The 19,784-nt window shown below is 39.8% G+C and overlaps 1 protein-coding gene across 10 annotated transcripts in view; it reads left to right on the top strand.

Moving 5' to 3' along the window:
- NBEA (neurobeachin) overlaps nucleotides 1-19,784 on the top strand; it is a 732,675-nt gene that overhangs the window by 697,383 nt on the left and 15,508 nt on the right. For 4 of the 10 annotated variants that reach the window (XM_070049020.2, XM_070049018.2, XM_051831737.3 and 1 more), the window contains 6 exons: nucleotides 4,267-4,329; nucleotides 4,655-4,744; nucleotides 7,148-7,340; nucleotides 10,096-10,167; nucleotides 12,128-12,283; nucleotides 12,791-12,961. In XM_070049020.2, the coding sequence (XP_069905121.1) occupies nucleotides 4,267-4,329; nucleotides 4,655-4,744; nucleotides 7,148-7,340; nucleotides 10,096-10,167; nucleotides 12,128-12,283; nucleotides 12,791-12,961 (745 nt within the window). The remainder of the gene's footprint in view (nucleotides 1-4,266; nucleotides 4,330-4,654; nucleotides 4,745-7,147; nucleotides 7,341-10,095; nucleotides 10,168-12,127; nucleotides 12,284-12,790; nucleotides 12,962-19,784) is intronic. The other 6 variants (XM_089303712.1, XM_070049017.2, XM_051831739.3 and 3 more) reach the window with 3 other exon arrangements.

Genomic DNA, 19,784 nt, shown 5'->3' with positions numbered 1-19,784 from the left:
GAAGACCTTTCTCTCTGTCTCTCTCTCACTGTCCACTCTGCCTGTCAAAACAAAAAAAAGAAAGAAAAAGAAAAAAGAAAGTTCTAGTGGTTTAAGCCTATTACCCATGTTAGAATTGTGTGAAATACATGAGACTCGTGTCATTATTGTTTATGTTAAAAGTTACTATAATTCAGTGATTCCATGGTGCAAATCTTTTACATATCTCAGCACTACAATCATGATGTGCCTTACAGTCAACTATGCATTTTGTAATTGGAAGCTTTTTTTTATTTTTAATGATATATCCAGTGATAAGACTTTCCAAAGTTACTGTCTTTTCCATACTACACTGCACATGCTCATGAGCTTACTTTACTGCGTTATTTCATTTCTTTTTTCACTGAAATGTGCAAAAGTTTTGATTATTCGATTTCAAAAAACTTCACAAACCCCACCATCTATATGCAACAGACAGAATAAGGTTAGAAGCAAAAGTATCAATATATGCATAGGTCACAAGAGCAATAGGCATTACCAAAGGGTAGTTGCACAGGAATGCTGATGCAGTATTGCTAGATCTAATTTTTTGGAGGGAAACCTAAAACACCAATTTATTGTATGAAGTTTCCTGACCTACAAGTGTTGGCTCAAACAGAAACCATTTCTATGAGCTAAATCTAGCCCATGGGATTCCAGTTGTGACCTCAAGCAGAGTATAAGCTCTGTGAAGGCAGGAGTCTTTACCCATGATGTTTGATAACTATCACGAGTATCTAGAATAATACCTGGTATTTTAATTGGTGCTCAATAAATATGTATCTTATGAATAAATAGAGGTAACATGAAATATCTCTCATCCATGCAGAACAGTATATACAAATCTGTTGCTTTTTTAAAATACCATTTATGATAAAGAATCTATCTGGGGCCGGTGCTGTGGTGTAGCAGGTTAAGCCGCTGCCTGTGGCACCTGCGTCCCATAGGGCGCCAGTTCCAATCCCAGCTGCTCCACTTCCAATCCCGTGCCCTGCTAATGTGCCTGGAAAGCAGTGGAAGATGGTCCAAGTCCTTGGGCCCCTGAACCCAAGGGGGAGACCTGGAAGAAGCTCCTGGCTCCTGGCTTGGGACTAGCCCAGCTTCAGCTGTCACGGCCATTTGGAAAGTGAACCAGCGAATGGAAGATCCATCTCTCTCTCCCTCTCTCTCTCTCTCTCACTCTCTCTCTCTCTGCCTCTGTTGCTCCCTCTCTGTAACTTTGCCTTTCAAGTACAGTAAGTAAATCTTTAAAAAGGAAAAAAAGAATCTACTTTATAAATCTGTGTAGTAATTTTCGTTTTGCTTTCTGTATTAAGGGAAAATTTCTTTTCATGTTTTTTGACTAGCTAATTCCAACTTTGTCTTCAAATGTGAGCCACACTCCCCCTTTCACTTATCGCTCCTCTGGGCTCATCTCCACTGTCAGCCTTCTACCTGCCCAGCACTGACGTACTCACCTTCCTTTGTTCTGGAACTCTAGCTTCCTGAGGGCAATCTAGTGTCTGACTTTGTGTCCCTTGGCATATAGTAATTATGCAACAAGTATTTGTGGACTTAATTGTTTTGGTGGTGTTGAACTGTAAAAGTGAAGAACTCTGGACTTTTCTATACTATTGTGCTATTCTTTTTTTGGACTTTCAGTTTTGTACAAATGTCCCACTTCTATATTCAGCAAATATTTTTAGAGCCTCCATAAAATCTAAGTCAACAGTCCTGGCTTACAGAGGTTTTCAGTGTGAGCAAGCATACATACATGGATAACTGTGTGTTAAATCCCATAATTAAGTGGACAAAGTGCTGTAACAATGTGGAGGGCATTCATTATGGTTTTGAGAGTCTGGCAAATGAAGGATTTAAATCCCTGACCAAAGTCACCATTCTGGGAGGATTTTAGATCAACCTCTTTGTTGTCATGATTTATGGGTCGCAGAATGGATCCTGTGTATCACCAGGCCACTCTCCTGCACACTGTACCTACAGATTTGACAAGTTATCAACAACTCCCTAAAAGTGGGGGAGGACAGAAAACATGAGGCCAGGAAACAGGTGAAGAAAGACAGCAAGTGCTCACTTCCCATTCAAACATTTTAGTAACAATAAGAAATAAAACTTAGAGGAGACAGTGTGAATTTTCAAGATTGAAATGACCTATATGTTTTTAAATCAGAGAGTCAGACAGGATAACTACAAAATAACTAAAAGATAATATTGGAGTAATGCACATTGGATTAAGCCTCCAACTGGGAGGCTGGTGTCCCATTTGAGCAATGAATCAAGTCCTGGTTGCTACACTTGCAATCCAGCTTCCTGCTAATGCACCTGGGAAAACAGCAAAAGATGGCCCAAGTGCTTAGGCTCCTGCCACCACCTGAATGGAGTTGCAGGCTGCTGGATTTGGTCTGGCCCCGCCCTGGACATTGTGGCCACTGGGGAGTGAACCAGCAGATGGAAGATCTGTGTGCATGTGTGTGTGTGTGTGTGTTTAACTCTGCCTTTCAAATAAATATTTAAATTTAAAAATTGTTAAATTCAGGGAATAGGTTGTCTTTTCATTTAAGAAATGGTGTTTATTACATATTTGAAAGGCAGAACCACAGAGATCAGCTGCAACATCTGTGGCTGGGCCAGGTCGAAGCCTGTAGCCAGGAACTTCAGCCAGGTCTCCCATGTGGGTGCAGGGGCCCAAGTACTTGGACTGTCTTCCACTATCTTCCCAGGTACATTAGCAGGAAGCTGGATTTGAAGCAGAGTAGCTGGGGCTTGAACTGGTACTTATATGGGATGCTGGCATCACAAGCAGAAGCTTAACCCACTGCACCACAAAAAACATGTTTGTTGATTCATTCCTTCAAAGAACATTAAAGGCTACCTAATAAGTGTAAAGTATTGATCTTGAGATTAAGTGGGTTTTAATTTAATCCCCAGCCTCTTTCTCACATGGAGTCCTTTTTCTGAGTAGTGAAAACTAAGGTAAAGTACCTATTGTTAGAGACTTTAGTTGTCTGTGATACTTGAAGCTACATATTGGACATATGCTAACTAGGGCAGCTTTAACAATAAAACTGCTGCTGTTCCCCCCGCCCCACAAATAATTCTCAAGAGTATGTGAGTAATATCAACCTAAACAGAAATGGTATCTTCCCCCTTTTATAAAATAAATCTTGCATTGAGGAGACAAAGTATGATGATGTCTGTGTGATTACAATTTAGTTACATAGTCATGCTATGCATGGAAGTGGACACCATGCAAATAAATGTATACATTAAAATTGGACAGCACTTAAAAGAGATTTAGTAATACATCCTGTTGCCTCTGCAAATAAAAGGACCAAAACCTCATTTGTGCAATTGCTGAAATATGGCAGATAATGATGCATTCATGTTTAATATTGCTAATAAATTTGAAAGTTCACATTTTATTGATAAACATTTTCTTGAAATGCAGTCTAGGAGGACAGATTGTTAAATTTAAGTACTTTATAAATGAGAATTATAGATAGTGATGCTGGCAGAGCTGTGTCAAGAGCCATCTACCAGCTTACCTGCATTCCTTCAAGTACTCAGCAGTAGTTTTCGTATTTCACTTTTATGTGCTACCAAATTGCATGTAATTCTGGGAGAAAAATTAGCCTGGTAACAGAGTAATGATCATAGTAAATATTGTGCTTCTCCTTGTTGACGTAAATTACATTCTTATAATAGTTCACAAAAATATTCTGTTAGTCTAGCTTATTATATTAAAATATTTTGCCTATAAAATTTATATGTAAAAATACTGAAGTGTCTTATAAGTTTTTCTCTTAGTCACACACACACACACACACACATACACAGAGAGAGAGAGAGAGAGAGAAAAGGCATATTGTACAATCCAAACTGAAGTGTGAGTTATTTTTATTCATTGGGAAGAAATAAAGTCTCATTAATATTTACATCTGTATAGGCTCTCATCTACTAACATATAGCTCAGTATACCCAAAGAATCCTTTCCTTTTTGGGTGAGTTTTCTTTAATATTTCGGAAAAAATTTGAGAGAAATGAATTCATATCTTATAAATAGTATTCCCAGATTCATCTTAAAATAGCTAAAATATATTTTATAATGAAAATTGTGCCATATTTAATTATTTTACAAAAATCTTAGTGTTCTTTTTACTGATTGCCCTCTGAATTGATTGGAACGTATGATTTTCTGAATTTTATTTTGTTTCATTGGTGGCTCTATGTCTCATTTTTTCCCCCATTAAGATTCCAGAAGCTTATTTCATTAGAGATCCCCATACATTCCTTCTTACAAAGGACTTTATTAAGGTATCTGTGTTGTATTTAATATTAAGAGTATTCTTTGGTCTGCAGCTGCATGCATGAGCTCACAGGTTAGCATTTTCACATTTAACCCCAGCTTCTGGAAGTAAGAACAGTGACTTGGTTAACTGAAGCATGTGCAGAAGGAAAAGTAAAGCTTGTCTACAAAATACTAACACTTGGATGATTCTGCACCCTGAGAAAAGAGCACCCGGTGGTTTTTCTGGACTTTTTTCATGGCTGACTTGGGATACACTTGCATTGTCAAAGAGTGTGTTGACCTCTGTCTTTGATGCATATTGATTATGACAGTCACCCCTTTCCCCTGCAGGCCATGGAGGCACAGATACAGAACTTTGGACAGACGCCATCTCAGTTGCTTATTGAGCCACATCCGCCTCGGAGCTCTGCCATGCACCTGGTAAGGCATACTAGCGTGTGGAGATTTTTTCCTTCCCTTTGTATCTAGCTATAGAGCAAACAAAATGATGATTTTAGCAGCATTTAAAAAGACTTCTTGATTTATTGGTTAACTCTTCAGACTAAGTATACACTGATACCCCAAGGGAGAAACAGAGAAGGGAATGTAATTGCTGCCTTAAGTCCCGCTTAAGCTGGCCCAATTTTGGATTTACAGAAATAGCCATCTTTGTGTCTGCCTGTACAGAAAACCATTCATGCACACACAAATGCACAGACTTACACTGGCACCAAAATTGCATCAGATTTGTAAATTACCATGCAAATATCAATATAATATTATATTGCCAAATTTAATCTTTTGGGGCAAGGTAGGATAGGGAGAGTAGTTCATTTTAAGAAAAGAGAAGAAATACAAAAGTAATTTATGGTCACTGCTGAGAGGCTGCCCAAGAGTGGTTACAAGTAAGAGCCCCCAGGCTACATGGGCTGACACTGTCTCTGCCCCTAACTAGTAAATGATGTGGCCAAGAGGTTTAGGAGTAAACTAGTACTTACACTGAGAATTCAAAGGCCCAGTACTAACACTTAAACCAGCACTCACAGTACAATAAGTTAGCTGACATCTTTGTCTATAGCTGCCTATATTAAGCCTTTATTTTCATTTTGCAAGGGAAATATTCATACAGTTTTTATTTTAAGCTGAATTTTAAGTCAGTTTTTATAGCAAAAATCCATTTTTCAGTTTATCAGTGAATATTAAATATTTCTCTCTCTATCTAATTTGAAGAAGGTAAGAAATTTCCTGAGAAACTTCCTTGTGATTTATTTTTCAAACTGTGATTTTTCACTAATTTTTTGTTTAAAAAATGATTGAAGGTAAAAATCCACTTATAAAACAAATTACAGCTTCATCAATTTTTCTAGATTACAATAAGTGCCCAAATTTTATAATAAAGAGCTCTAGAATATAATCCATAATATATGTGTAAATAAATTTATAAGCTGTTATTTTGTCCCTTTCATTTATTTCGCAAATGGTTATTTAATAATTTCTATTGAACTCTTCTGTGTGTCAAATATGCTGCCAAGCTTTGGAGGTACAGTACTGTCAAGTGCATCTTCTCTGCCTTCAAGGAACCAGTAGTCAGAGCACTGGCTACACCTAGATACTGTGTTTGTTTTAAAGCACCTTTTCCTCCTAACTCCACCAAACAATTTCAGCCCCCTTAGTCGGTCAATAAATAACTCTTCTGACTGCAGTTGGTGCTTCTGTGTGCCAAAACAGAGAGGTTTGCACCAGCCCAAGCGGTTCCCACACAAGCTGTTTGTTCTTTCACAGTACAGACTTAGGGATGTGGCTTGGAGGCTGAAGTCTCGAGATGAAGCATTTTAATAAACTGTCCAGGAGAGTATCTCCAGCACTTTATTTTATGAAATAGTTTGGCAGAAGAGTTTTATTCCCATGTTAGTGTCTCTGCTTAACAACAACAACAACAACAACAATAATAATATTTATCCTGGAGAAATGCCCAGTTAGAATTCATTACTTTCCTAGGGGAAATTGTTAGAGACTAAATTGACATGGAGCTGTTCATAAAGAAAATCTAAGCTTTCTAAGTTAGCATAGCAGAGAATTCATATATACAAGAAACAATTATAAAATACGTATGAAGGCTACATAATGATTATTTCCAGCATCCCTACTTTATATATTTATATGGTAGCATTTATAGTGTTTTTGCAGTTCTTATCGTATCTACATTCTATCAAGACATGCACTAGATGTTTGAGAAACAAAGGCTAAAAAAAGAAACAGTGCCGGCCTTCAGGAAGCTGGCAGTCTACAAGGAGAAAGAAGGCATCAGTTGTCAACAGTCAGTCAGTGTCCAAGCAGAAATTCTCAGACTGCTCTGTGGAGAACATTATATTCTAACTCTTGAGACTGTGGCTGTGACCACAGATCACCCAGATAAAGATGAAAGTGTCAGTTCACTTTGTATTTCATGTAGACAGTGTCAGTCACTGGGTTGATTAATTCTTCCACCCAGCCAATTGTGTAACTACACAGAATAATTAGTTTCCATCATGTAGATGCATCTGTGAGCTAACATTTCACTTTGCAGTCAGACAATATTTAAGTTGAGGCTGATGGCTGAGATAATTGAGTGTCTCTTGTCAGTGACTGCAACAGAGTCCTTGTTGTTTCCCCCCTGTGCCATCCTCCAAAAAAAGCTGCTCTGTTTCTGGCAGGCATTCACCAGCAGAGAAGTTCAGACTGCATTGTTCTCCCCCCGTGTGCACACGCAAGCTTCTTCTGTGTTAACCTCGTTCACCCTGTATCTTTCACTAACTGTGTTATCCCTTTTGTTTTCTTCTGCCCTCTTCTCTTTCTACTCAACAGTGTTTCCTTCCACAGAGTCCACTCATGTTTAAAGATCAGATGCAACAGGATGTGATAATGGTGCTGAAGTTTCCATCAAATTCTCCAGTCACCCATGTGGCTGCCAACACCCTACCCCACCTGACCATCCCTGCGGTGGTGACGGTGACCTGCAGCCGACTGTTCGCAGTGAATAGATGGCACAACACAGTAGGTATGTGCACCTAAACAAGCCACTCACTAATGATTTCTTAAAGCAACAATTAATTTAAGGCGAGAAAAGCATAAAGGGGGCAAGGGAACAGGTATTTTGCCTAGCAGTTGAGATACCAGTTAAGACTCCCACATCTCATATCAGAGTACCTGGGTTCCTTTCCTCCCTTTGGCTCCAGCTCCTGACTCTAGCTCCCTGCAAGTGCAGACTCTGGCATGCACCAATGATGGCTTAAGTAACTGGATTCCTATTACCCAGCTGGGAAACCTGGATTGAGTTCCCAGCTTCCGGCTTTGGCCACAGCCCACCTCGCCCATTGCATGCATTTGGAGAATGAACTAGCAGATTGGAGCACATGCTTGCTTTTGCGTTCCCTCTTTCTCTCTCTCTCTGTCCCTCTCAAATAAAAAAAGTAAATTTTTTAAAATAATAAAGTAGGTTTCAGGAGGTGGTTAGCCTGTATGCCACATTATCTACAGAAACCAGCAGAATAAACGTGAAGCCTCAAATGATTCTGTCTTATTTATTGCTGCTGTGTATGAGTGCCTCATGGAATGTTTGCTTCATAATTCAGTACTCAATAAGTATCGGATAAATTGACACAAGACTTCTCACCCTGTTCTGTCACTGCTCTCCCCCAAAACACCCCTAGTTTATCCCTTTTTAAACAAAAGTGAGTCTGAATCTAGCTTTTCTGGATGATGGCTTCAGATCCTCTTGATTGATGGCCCTTAATTTATTTAACAAATATACAAATGGCTATTATGTGTTCAATATTCCTGTGCACTTGGAAGATAGCATTAAACAAGACAAACACCATCTCTATCCTTGTGGAGCTTAAAGGCTTTGAGAAAAGACAAACTCCAAATTGTTCAGTGATTGCACATGTGTTTTCTCCAAATTCATTTCTGGAAGTTCCAACCAGTACATCTTGAATTGATAAAATGCTGTCGCAAAAATTTAGACATATTGATACTTGCTTAACCAGGTCAGAAGTGGATGTGACCAAATGATTTACTTGGCTCAGTTTATCACTTACGATCTCCCTGGAAGCCTCTGGGCTTCCACTGCCTCCAGGGGGGCATAGATGAGCCATGCTGAGTTAACCTGAATCTTTCTATTCTCCTGACTTCTACTTTGCCCTAAAAAAGCAGTGATTTATACGAGGGCTTTATCTCTGGCAAGTTTGTATGTACACCTATTTTATGGTTATTGATGATATTATCAACATGAGGTAGCACTTCTTCCATTCAGTCAGAAGTATGCAGCAAACATCTTCGGGAAAAATATGACTTCATTATTCACAGCAGTCTTAGCCTCCACAAATGGCTTGCATTGAGAGAAAGCTACAAAGGACTAAATTTTTCTTTAAAATTGTTTAAAAGTATTATATATTCTGTAACCATAAGTAAAAAACATCTGACTAATGAACTCAAACAAGACCTAAATGTTAATTCCTTGAATGTAGCTTTTAGTGAGATTAAGATTATAAGTGTGGCTTATTTTATATTGATCATACAGTGATTCAAAGCCTCCTTGGATGGAGGGAAACCCAATTTCCACTCTGCCCTGCCCCCAAAGACGCCTGTATTTGCAACATCCCTGCTAGTGGCACTATCTTTTCTTTCATTCTAGGCTCATTTGTCACCCAGTGACCTTAGCTTTCTGATGGGTTCAAGAAATGTTATGATTTTTTTATTAGTCAATTTTTTGTCACTTTATGTAAATACCTGAAACAGTCAACCTTATGAAGGGAAGAGGTTTATTTTGACTCATGGTTTTGGAGTTCACAGTCAAAGATTGAGTGGCCATATTGATTTGGTCTCTGATGAGTGCAATCTTGCTGGCCATGCAGAGCATCACGTATCAAAAGGAAGCCTGCTTGTCTGTATCTATGTAGTCTGTTATAAAGCAACTAGGATTTAATCATGGGGGTCTCACCTAATGACTTAATCCAATCCAATCCTTTCACAAAAGCCCTACCTACAAATAATTGAATTGTTTCCACCCTCTTAGAACCATTACTCTATGATTTTAGCATTTAAATGCCTGCATGAGTTTGAGAACCAAATCATGGTCAGTCTATAACAATGTTCTGTTTTATCAAGTTGTTTCTTATTGTTAGGATGGGAACAGCAAACTTTACAGCTCTCTGTAGCTTAAACAAAGACATGAAGCCCCAGTTGTGATGATTTTTATACTATCTATGAAGACACATAATGTGACTGAGTTATTCTTAAAATGACCTACCAAATAATTTTTTAAAGAAAATATATCTTGCGGCCAATATTGTGGCATAGTGGGTTAAGCTACTTCCTGCAATGTTGGCATCCCATATCAGAGTGCATGTTCAAGTCCTGGCTATTCTGTTTCTGATCTGGTTTCCTGCTAATGGGCCTGGGAAAGCAGCAGAAGATGGCCCAAGTACATCAGCCGCTGCCACTCATATGGGAAGTCCAAATGGAGTTCCTGGCTCTTGGCTACACCTGGCCCGTCTCTGGCCATTGTGGCCATTTGGGAAGTGAACCAGGAGATAAAAGATCTCTCACTTTCTGTGTGTGTGTGTGTGTGTGTGTGTGTATGCGTGCACACATGTGTATATGTGCGACCTTCAAATAAATAAATATTTTTTAAAAGTATATGTTTTATATAGTTATCATAAACCAATACTCCTTAGAAAATTCTTTCTTTCTGAGAATTTTACAGTATTTATTTTTAATCTTTTTTTTTTTTTTTTTACTTTTTAAATCTTTAGGCCTCAGAGGAGCTCCAGGATACTCACTGGATCAAGCCCATCATCTTCCCATTGAAATGGATCCATTAATTGGTGTGTTAACAAATAAAAATAAAATTTTCAAGGGTACTATCAACAAATTCTTACATGGTTATTTTTCACAAAAATAGTTGAAAAGTATTTTTAGGCCACAAAATTAAGCTGCAGGTAACATCAAATTATCATCAAGGAGCTGTAACTCTGCAGCAAATAGTCAAAATATCTGTGAATAATACACACATATGCACATAAGCCTTAGGATTCAGAGCAGATCCTAATCTTTCTAGGCCTCTCAGTTTCATATCTGCACAGTGGCTTATAATAATGTTTATTCTCCCTATCTCATGGGTTACTTAGAAAATTAGAGAAAAAAATTGAAATGCTATGAAAACTTATTACGTTGTTTTTGAATTGTGGTGTTTTATTCTTAAATTAAATTAATCCAGCCGGCGCCGTGGCTCAATAGGCTAATCCTCCACCTTGCGGCGCCGGCACACCGGGTTCTAGTCCCGGTTGGGGCGCCGGATTCTGTCCCGGTTGCCCCTCTTCCAGGCCAGCTCTCTGCTATGGCCAGGGAGTGCAGTGGAGGATGGCCCAGGTGCTTGGGCCCTGCACCCCATGGGAGACCAGGAAAAGCACCTGGCTCCTGGCTCCTGCCAGGATCAGCGCGGTGCGCCGGCTGCAGCGGCGGCCATTGGAGGGTGAACCAACGGCAAAGGAAGACCTTTCTCTCTCTGTCTCTCTCTCTCACTGTCCACTCTGCCTGTCAAAAAAAAAAAAAAAAAAAAAAAAATTAAATTAATCCTTGATGTTGAACCCAGAAAAAGACACGGCCATTTCAGTTTGTTACTTTTAACTTTACTTTTATTCCAGATGGCATTTCCATGTCTGGAAATATTTTTGGGGTCCTAATCTAGCTTTTCCTCCTCCCAGCAGACACTGACATTGAAATATGTAGCTAGTGTATAGCCACGAGAAAATTAACAGCTGTGTTCTAATGAATCAAGAAGCAATATATAGTTTCCACATGGCCCAGGACCTTTGGTTTTCTTTTGCCTTACTGCCTTTTTAAAAAATTTTGTGTAGTTGTTGTTCTTGTTTTCCTGTCTTCCCCAATAATTATTTTTACAGTGCTAGAAGGTATCCACAGAGAGTGCCACTTAGTTTTAGTTGGTGTTAGAAGTGGTGGTGGTGACCTTCGGCATTTTCTGTTTAAGGATTCAGTCCAGGGATTTCGCCTGAAAGGACAGCGTAGCGTCAGGGACAAGCTGGCATCCAGACGTGCACTGGGGAAATCAGACAGTGTCTCTGAGTTCCTGCCTTTATTCAGATCCAGTCCCAGTGCTGTACATGGATTCTGTGCCTGTATCTTCCTTCCGCAGTCTCTCCCATATTTTTGATTCCTCTCCTCCCCTGCCAGCCCGTTCTGGAAAGGCCTTCTGTTTGCTGACAATCTAGGTCCTTTAAAGCTGCTGACCTGAAGCTCCCTGTGGGGCTGCCCACATAGCAACATCCTGGCTCAAATCTCTACCATCTACTGTTTACATGAATTGAAAATGTCATGGTAAAATGACGGGTTGGGGCAAATATTAAGGTTTTTTTTTTCCTTTTATACTTCATACCATTTTTATTCCTCATTTGTTTCGTAGAGGATATTGATGAACTTGTACATAATGAACATCTGTGGAATTAAATGCATTTAAATGCCATGTTTTAAATCCATTGCCTTAAATTCCTCATATTTTTATTTATTGGTTGAAGAAGTGCTTAAGTGTCTGGCATACTGTTTAAATAGAAATATAGCTCATAAATAGCCACCACTGCTGAAGAAATTTATGTTTCTCAAGGGAAATTGTTAAACTCTGATTAATTTTGGAGCTTTTTTCTAATTTTGGAGCTTTAAAACTCTATTTCTAGATAAATGAAAGATAAAAGTACTCCTTTTCTTCTATAAGTGCTTGAGGAAACTCTTCTGGGATCTTCTTTCAATTCTTTTTTCCTGTGTGTTTTTCAGCCAATAACTCTGGTGTGAACAAACGGCAAATCACAGACCTTGTGGACCAGAGTATACAAATCAATGCACACTGTTTTGTGGTCACAGCAGATAATCGTTATATTCTTATCTGTGGATTCTGGGACAAGAGCTTCAGAGTGTACTCTACAGAAACAGGTAACCTTTACTGTGAAATATCTTGTTCTCTTCAAAAGAACTGTGAATTACAACCAGTAATATGAAATCTACTTAATGTTGTAAGCGTTTTCATCATTTGCTAGCATGATTGGTCAAGATTCAAATTGAGTCTTTACATTGTAAGCTAATAACCTATAACTTCATCTACTCTGTCTTGACCCCCTAGTTCTTGCAACAAATGGAGCTGTTGTCTCCATCTCCAAATTTGTATGCAGTAAAAGACCTTAACTCTTTCCTGAGTTCACCCCAAACCTAGAGGCAAAAAGCATAACTGTGTAATTAAGTCCCTATCTTTAAAAATCCCGAATAATATTCTTATATTAATTTTTAGAAGCATTTCAGGCAGGTGCCTATAACTAGATTTGAATTATCTTGTAAATTTGTGAGTCTCTAGATTCACTGTTAACGAATCTGGTAAAATGAAGTTCAGCATATTACCATTTAAAGAAAAAGGAATGAGGTGAACCTGTGCTTTCTGTGTTTCAGGGAAATTGACTCAGATTGTATTTGGCCACTGGGACGTGGTCACCTGCTTGGCCAGGTCTGAGTCATACATCGGTGGGGACTGCTACATTGTGTCTGGATCCCGAGATGCCACGCTGCTTCTCTGGTACTGGAGTGGCCGGCACCACATCATAGGAGACAACCCTAATAGCAGTGAGTGTTTGTCTAGAGTTGTCCTTTGATTGTCATTTCATTTCAGTATATTTTTCCTACTTGATTTTCCTAGTAGTTTTTTGAGATTATAAGGATTTAAAAATAAGAAATCTGTGTTCGAAGTGTAAAAATGAGCATCTGCTGTCACCTTCAACCTAGGAGACTCCCAAATCGCCTCAGCAGACTTCCCGAGTCTCCAAATGCCCCCGTCCTCCAGGAGCTTCCTGCAGCGTCACTGGGTCCGTTAAACCTCACATGACTTTGCTCGGCTGCATACAACTTCTCCTCTAGATTATGATCTTATTTGTACCTCAGGATGTTTAGACTTTCTACTGTGTAGTGCAGTAAAGTTCTCTGTTTATCATTTAAGAAACGATACGCGTGCCCTTCAGGTTAGACAGGAGGATGCAAAAACTGAGCAAGACGTAGTCTCCTTGCTTGAGGGGATTCCTCACGAGTCTTTTATTCACCTGCGCTGCTTAGGATGCACTCAGCACACAGTGTGGGAAGGTGCCGCATCCACAGTCTCGGCAAACACTGCGTGTGCTGTGGCTCTCCGTGTAAGCTCTCACAAGTGAATCTGTTGACCTTCACAAACCAGTCTCTTGCACGTATTTTTTCATGGAACTTTGTGTTCATGCAAGAGCGGTTAGTAATCCGTGGAACTGTTGTGAGCAAACTCTGGAGTAGCTCCTAAGAGCTTCCCTTTGCATCCCAAGTTTCCAGTGGCACGTGGACACATGTAAGACATTCTCAACAAATATTGTTGAATGACTTCAGAGCTAGATAAGAGATTGCCTAGAAATGGCTACTGCTTCTGATAACCATCTTTCAATAGTTCAAGTGTATTTATTTCTTGTAAAATATAGAATGGTTTCTATAAAATGTTAATAATGACAAGTGCCTAAATCAGAATTATTCCAGTTGTAACTCATACATCAGTCACAGCATCAGTGGCACTCCAGAATAAATAGAAACATGAGATTGGGGAATACTCAGGACATGACTGAGATAAGAATTTCCCAGGAACCCTGCGAATCTGCAACTGAAATGTTGTTAATAGTAGGTAAGAAACACACAAGGTGCCCTGTTAGGCTGCCTGCCTGGAGGCTGCCCTGCTAGTCAGTGGCAGCCCAGCTGTCTCATGGGCAGCAACAGAGCTACGTCTGCCCTGCAAGCCCCATTCCCTCCCCAGCTATTAGTCGTTTTCACAGGAATACTGCAAAAACAGGAAATGGCTTTGGTTGGATAGAAGCAAAGGCACCATCATGGTAGAGAAAAAAATGCACATATATTTGTGTGAATTTTTGTATTTACGGAGCTTAAGAAGATAGTAGAAGATTTAATTAGATGACCAAATGTTATATGAAATTTTATTCTTGGTGCCCATAACTAGATTTCAACAGCAGATAAGCTAAGTGTGTTGTGAAGTAATGTGTGTCTCTCAGCAAGAGAAAGGGTATGTATTGTGCATATAAGTCTCAGCCCTAAATTGTGAACTATATGATATGATTTGAGAGAAGGTATTCATTGTTGCATGCTTTCCAGCCAGTTCAATTAGCTATGGCAAGCATTATAATCTAAATTCTAGTAAGTCAACCTCCTCATTGACTCATTTTAAAACCATGGCCTTAAAATTACTCATTTTAAGCAGAAATCTAGTATGTCATATATACCTACAAGTATATATGTGTGTTTTAGACATCTGGCCTGTGTGTTATTATTATCAAGATGGCACATTATCACATATATACTTTATATAAATGTATTTTCTTGTATTTACAAATTTTCTTTATTTCCACAGAAGCATAGCATTTCTCTAAAAGGGTTTTGCTAAAGAACAGGTCTGTGTAGTCTCTTTCATATACATTGACAAAAATTAGAAGTTACTAGGTAGAAAAAATGTTAAATGAAACAAAAGAAAACTTTGAAACCAATTAGTTAACAGTTTCAACATGATGCTAATAAATTATGTAACTGTTATTTCCAAATTGGAGATTTATTTCCTAAAAGCTGCCATTTGATATCAGAAATATTTTACCTAGTTCACTACAATGAGTTACATTTTAAATGTTTAATTATAATAATTATGTTAGCTACTTTATTTTCTTTTTTAAAAGATTTAAAAAAAACTAGTTTATTTATTTATTTGAAAAGCAGAAATACAAAGAGAAAAGGAGACAGAGAGAGAGATTTTCTATCACTGATTCAGTCCCCAAATGGCCACAACAACAGGAGCTGGGCAGATCTAAAGCCATGAGCCAAGAACTTCTCAGGGGTCTCCCATGTGGATTCAGGGGCCCAAGGACTTGAGCCACTTTTCACTGCTTTCCCAGGTGCATTAACAGGGAGCTGGATGGAAAGTAGAGCAGCCAGGACTCGAACCAGCACCCATTTGGGATATCAGTACTGCAGGTGGAGGCTGAACATGCTACACCACAGCGCCGGCCCCATAGCTACTTTATTTTATAAAGATATTTTAAACCAAAATATGATTAATTATCAATTGTCATTTTGCTCCATCAGTTAGCAGGAAAGTTAAATGTGATAATACTTAAAGTATCTAAAGTTACTTACCACAGGAGCTACGTAAATACAAAATTTTTACATTAAAACTGAACATATTTGTGAAAATTTAAGCTTTAAAATAAGACAAGATTAGCTTTAAAGAAATTATGACAGCAATGTATGATAAAAAGTAGAGCCGGTTGGGGCCAGCACTGTGGTGTAGTGGGTAAAGCCACGGCCTGCAGTGCTAGCATCCCATATGGGTGCCGGTTCAAGTCCCAGCTGCTCCACTTCCAATCCAGCTCTCTGCAATAGCCTGGGAAAGCAGTAGAAGATGGCTCAAGTCCTTGGGCCCCTGCACCGTGGAGACCCAGAAGAAGCTCCTGGCTCCTGGCTTCAGATGGGTGCAGCTCCAGCCATTGCAGTCAGTTGGGGAGTGAACCAGCAGATGGAAGACCTCTCTCTCTCTCTCTCTCTCTCTCTTTCTCTCTCTGTAACTCTGAATTTCAAATAAATAAATAAATCTTTAAAAAAAAATAGAGCTGGTGAATTAGGCAGTTTATATCTTTTTGTTAGAATTGATAGAAAAGATGCCTCATGGACCTGGAATCGTTAAACCACCTCTGAGCAGTCCGTGTGTATCAGAACTTCCTCACTGGACTAGCAGCAGAGGGGCAGAAGGACGTACAAACCGAGAGGTGTCCTACGTACATTTTGATGATAGCCATTGGTGGATGTGCATTTCTTTTGGCTTTGCTGTAGGAGTACATTAAGTAAGTGAATGCAAACACGCCTCCTTGCTAATATTTTGTTAATACCAATCTGATCATGGACTGTCTTACAAACAGAACACTTAGTATGCACTGTTGCTGTATCACTGTAAGGCAGTAAGGAAATGCAGCGTCTTAACTGTAGCTCAGCCAAAACTTGTATTTAGAGACCTGCTGCTATTTTTGTCTTTTACAAAATTTTTGTTTCCAAGAAAATCAACTACATTTTTCCTAACAGATTGAGTTGATGTAGTATATTTTTGGTTATCAAAATACTCATACAGCTTTGGGATTTTGAATTGATAAATATTCATGAAGTGTGAAAAAGCAGGATCCATACATTCCCTAGCTCAGTCACATAAAAGCAGATGTTGTGTGTGCACGCATGGGACCCAGAGGACCTGTTGAACTCAACTACTTGTGATTGCAGATGACTTTGTTCTTTGCTTCTTGTGTTTTTAAGTTGCCTGTAATGCACTTATTAGCTTTGAGAAAATAAAGGTTATTTTAACCCCTCCCAAAAAAAAGAAATTATGACTGAAGATTATCAGTACATACAAGGAATCTTTAAAAAGTTATGGAAGGGTCTGACATTATGGCCTATGGGTTAAACTGTTACCTGTGATGCTGGCATCCCAGATCGAGTGCTGGTTCGAGTCTTGGCTGCTCTGCTTCTGATCCAGCTTCCTGATAATGTGCCTGGTTTACAGTAGAAGATGGCCCAAGTACTTAGGCCTCTGCTACCCACATGGGAGACCAGAATGAAGTTCCTGGCTTCTGATTTCAGCCTAGCCCAGACCTGGTTGTTGTAGCCATTTTGGGAATAAACCAGCAGATGGAAGATCTCTGTCTCCCCCTCTCTTTGTTGCTCCACCTTTCAAATAAATAAACCTTTTTTAAGTTATAGAAAGTTACGAAAAATTATAGAAAACAATTAATGGGCCGGCGCCGCGGCTCACTAGGCTAATCCTCCGCCTAGCGGCGCCAGCACACCGGGTTCTAGTCCCGGTTGGGGCGCCGGATTCTGTCCCGGTTGCCCCTCTTCCAGGCCAGCTCTCTGCTGTGGCCAGGGAGTGCAGTGGAGGATGGCCCAGGTGCTTGGGCCCTGCACCCCATGGGAGACCAGGAAAAGCACCTGGCTCCTGGCTCCTGCCATCGGATCAGCGCGGTGCGCCGGCCACAGCGCGCCAGCCGCGGCGGCCATTGGAGGGTGAACCAACGGCAAAGGAAGACCTTTCTCTCTGTCTCTCTCTCTCACTGTCCACTCTGCCTGTCAAAAAATAAAAAAAAAAAAAAAAGAAAACAATTAATGAAAAAACCATGCATGCATTTCAAATTATTTTACAACAAAATAAACTTTTTTTTGAATGTCAGATAATGAGAGAAGCAGTCTGACAGAGCTTCCACCCACTGGTTCACTCCCTAAATGCCCACAACAGCCAGAGCTAGGCCAGGCTGAAGCCAGGAGCTGAGAATTCAATCTAGGTCTCCCATGGAGTGGCAGGAACCCAGCTACTTGAGCCACTGCCTCTCAGGCCCTGCATCAGCAGGGCACTGGGACAAGCAGCAGACCTGGGATTCAAATCCAGGCATTCTGATATGGGACAAAGGCACACTAAGTGGCATCTTAACCACTCTGCCAAATGACTGCCCCAGTAAGTTTATCTTTCAAAAAGTTCCATTCTTCCAATAGTTTTTTGAGATGCCCTCGTATTTTTGAGTTTTGCCTCCATCTGTTGGAATTTATTCCTTGATAAAAAAGCAGTTGTGATTGTTATAAACTGAAACCATTTCTATGAACTCCACTTTGTCCAGACTTTGGCATATTTAATATAGACATCTTTTTAAAGATTTATTTTATTTGTTTGAAAGGCAGAGTGACAGAGAGAGAAGGAGAGATGGAGAAAAAGAGATCTTCCATCTGCTGGTTCACTCCCAGATGGTTACAATGGCCAGGGTTGGTCCAGGTCAAATCCAGGAGCCTGGAACTCCATCCAGGTCTCCCATGAGGGTGGCAGGGGCCCCCAAGCATGTAGGCCATCTTCCACTGCTTTCCCAGGAGCATTAACAGGGAGTTGGATCAGAAGCAGAGCAGACGGGACTCAAACGTGGCACCTTCAATATGGGATGCCAGCATCTCAGGAGGCAGCATAACGAAATGTAGCATAGCACCTGTCCCCTAATAGGACAGTTGTAGTATGGCTTCTGTATCCTTAATATGAGTGGGAAAAAACTCTTCTTGAATAAACATAATGAGCACCTAAAGAATTAGTGCAGCAGCAAGTGTGTTGATGCCTGGCGGTTGCCTGGTGTTGTCTTAGCAGCTGGGAGGTTGGAGAGTCCCAGACTGTGACCTTCTGAAGTGTTTAAGAATCAGTGTAATTCTGGCCGGCACTGCGGCTCACTAGGCTAATTCTCCACCTGCGGCACCGGCACCCCGGGTTCTAGTCCTGGTTGGGGCGCGGATTCTGTCCCGGTTGCTCCTCTTCCAGTCCAGCTCTCTGCTGTGGCCCAGGAAGGCAGTGGAGGATGGCCCAAGTGCTTGGGCCCCTGCACCTGCATGGGAGACCAGGAGGAAGCACCTGGCTCCTGGCTTCAGATCGGCGCAGTGCACTGGCCATAGCGGCCATTTGGGGGATGAACTAACAGAAAAGGAAGACCTTTCTCTCTGTCTCTTTCTCTCACTGTCTAACTCTGCCTGTCCAAAAAAAAAAAAAAAAAAAAGGAAGAAAGAAACCTCAGAGAAGAAGGTTTATTTAAAAAAAAAAAAAAAGAAAGAAATCAGTGTAATTCTGATCATGGGACTGCTTTCTCCTGCCTGGGTACACTCCCTAAATTGAATATCTCTTATAGGAATCATGATTTGTTCCATAAGTATTTTGAACATCCATAAAAGATTTTTCTTTATATCTTAGGTACAAACTAAAAATTATGTAAGAACCTGGATTCATTTCTTTGCCATAATGATAATCAGCAATTAAGTAAAAAGAAAATAAATAAGTCAAATGGGGTATTTGACTGACTTCACTATTTATGACTCATTACTCTATTAAAATAGCCAACCTAATAGTTTAACAAGGATTCTTCAACAAATTAATGGAAAATGCATATCATGAAGAAACTAAGTATGAATTTCAAAAATTTTTTGTACCACGATAAATCTGTCTTTTTCTTCCATTGTTCCATTGAGTCTTTGAAGTATCCTTATAGTTGCCTGACTAGAGCAACTGTATATACTGGTCAGTGCACTTTTTCGAAAGGCAGCCATAGCACACACTGAATTGACTGTCACATCTGTGATCCAGCTATGGTGTTGACATAAACATAGTCATTGCCTTCAGAAAACTCACCATATGAAAGGAAAAGATTTTTTTTTTTCCTGTTCCAGTTTAATCTGCTCTAGCTACTCATTCACAGGTCAGAGAATCGGGCTATATGTGTTTTCTGTCTCATAATATGTTGCTACTCAAGACCAAAAAGCTAGTTATGTCTAAATTTACATTAAAGTGTGTGACACAGTGCCCTTAGGTTTTGGAGGTTGTATA

Source organism: Oryctolagus cuniculus, chromosome 9 (assembly GCF_051225735.1).
Source record: "Oryctolagus cuniculus isolate XC-2025 breed Fujian yellow rabbit chromosome 9, ASM5122573v1, whole genome shotgun sequence".
In the NCBI taxonomy this organism is placed as follows: Eukaryota; Metazoa; Chordata; class Mammalia; order Lagomorpha; family Leporidae; genus Oryctolagus; species Oryctolagus cuniculus.
Note: the sequence above shows the minus strand (reverse complement) of the source record. Positions and strands in the feature narration are given on the sequence as shown.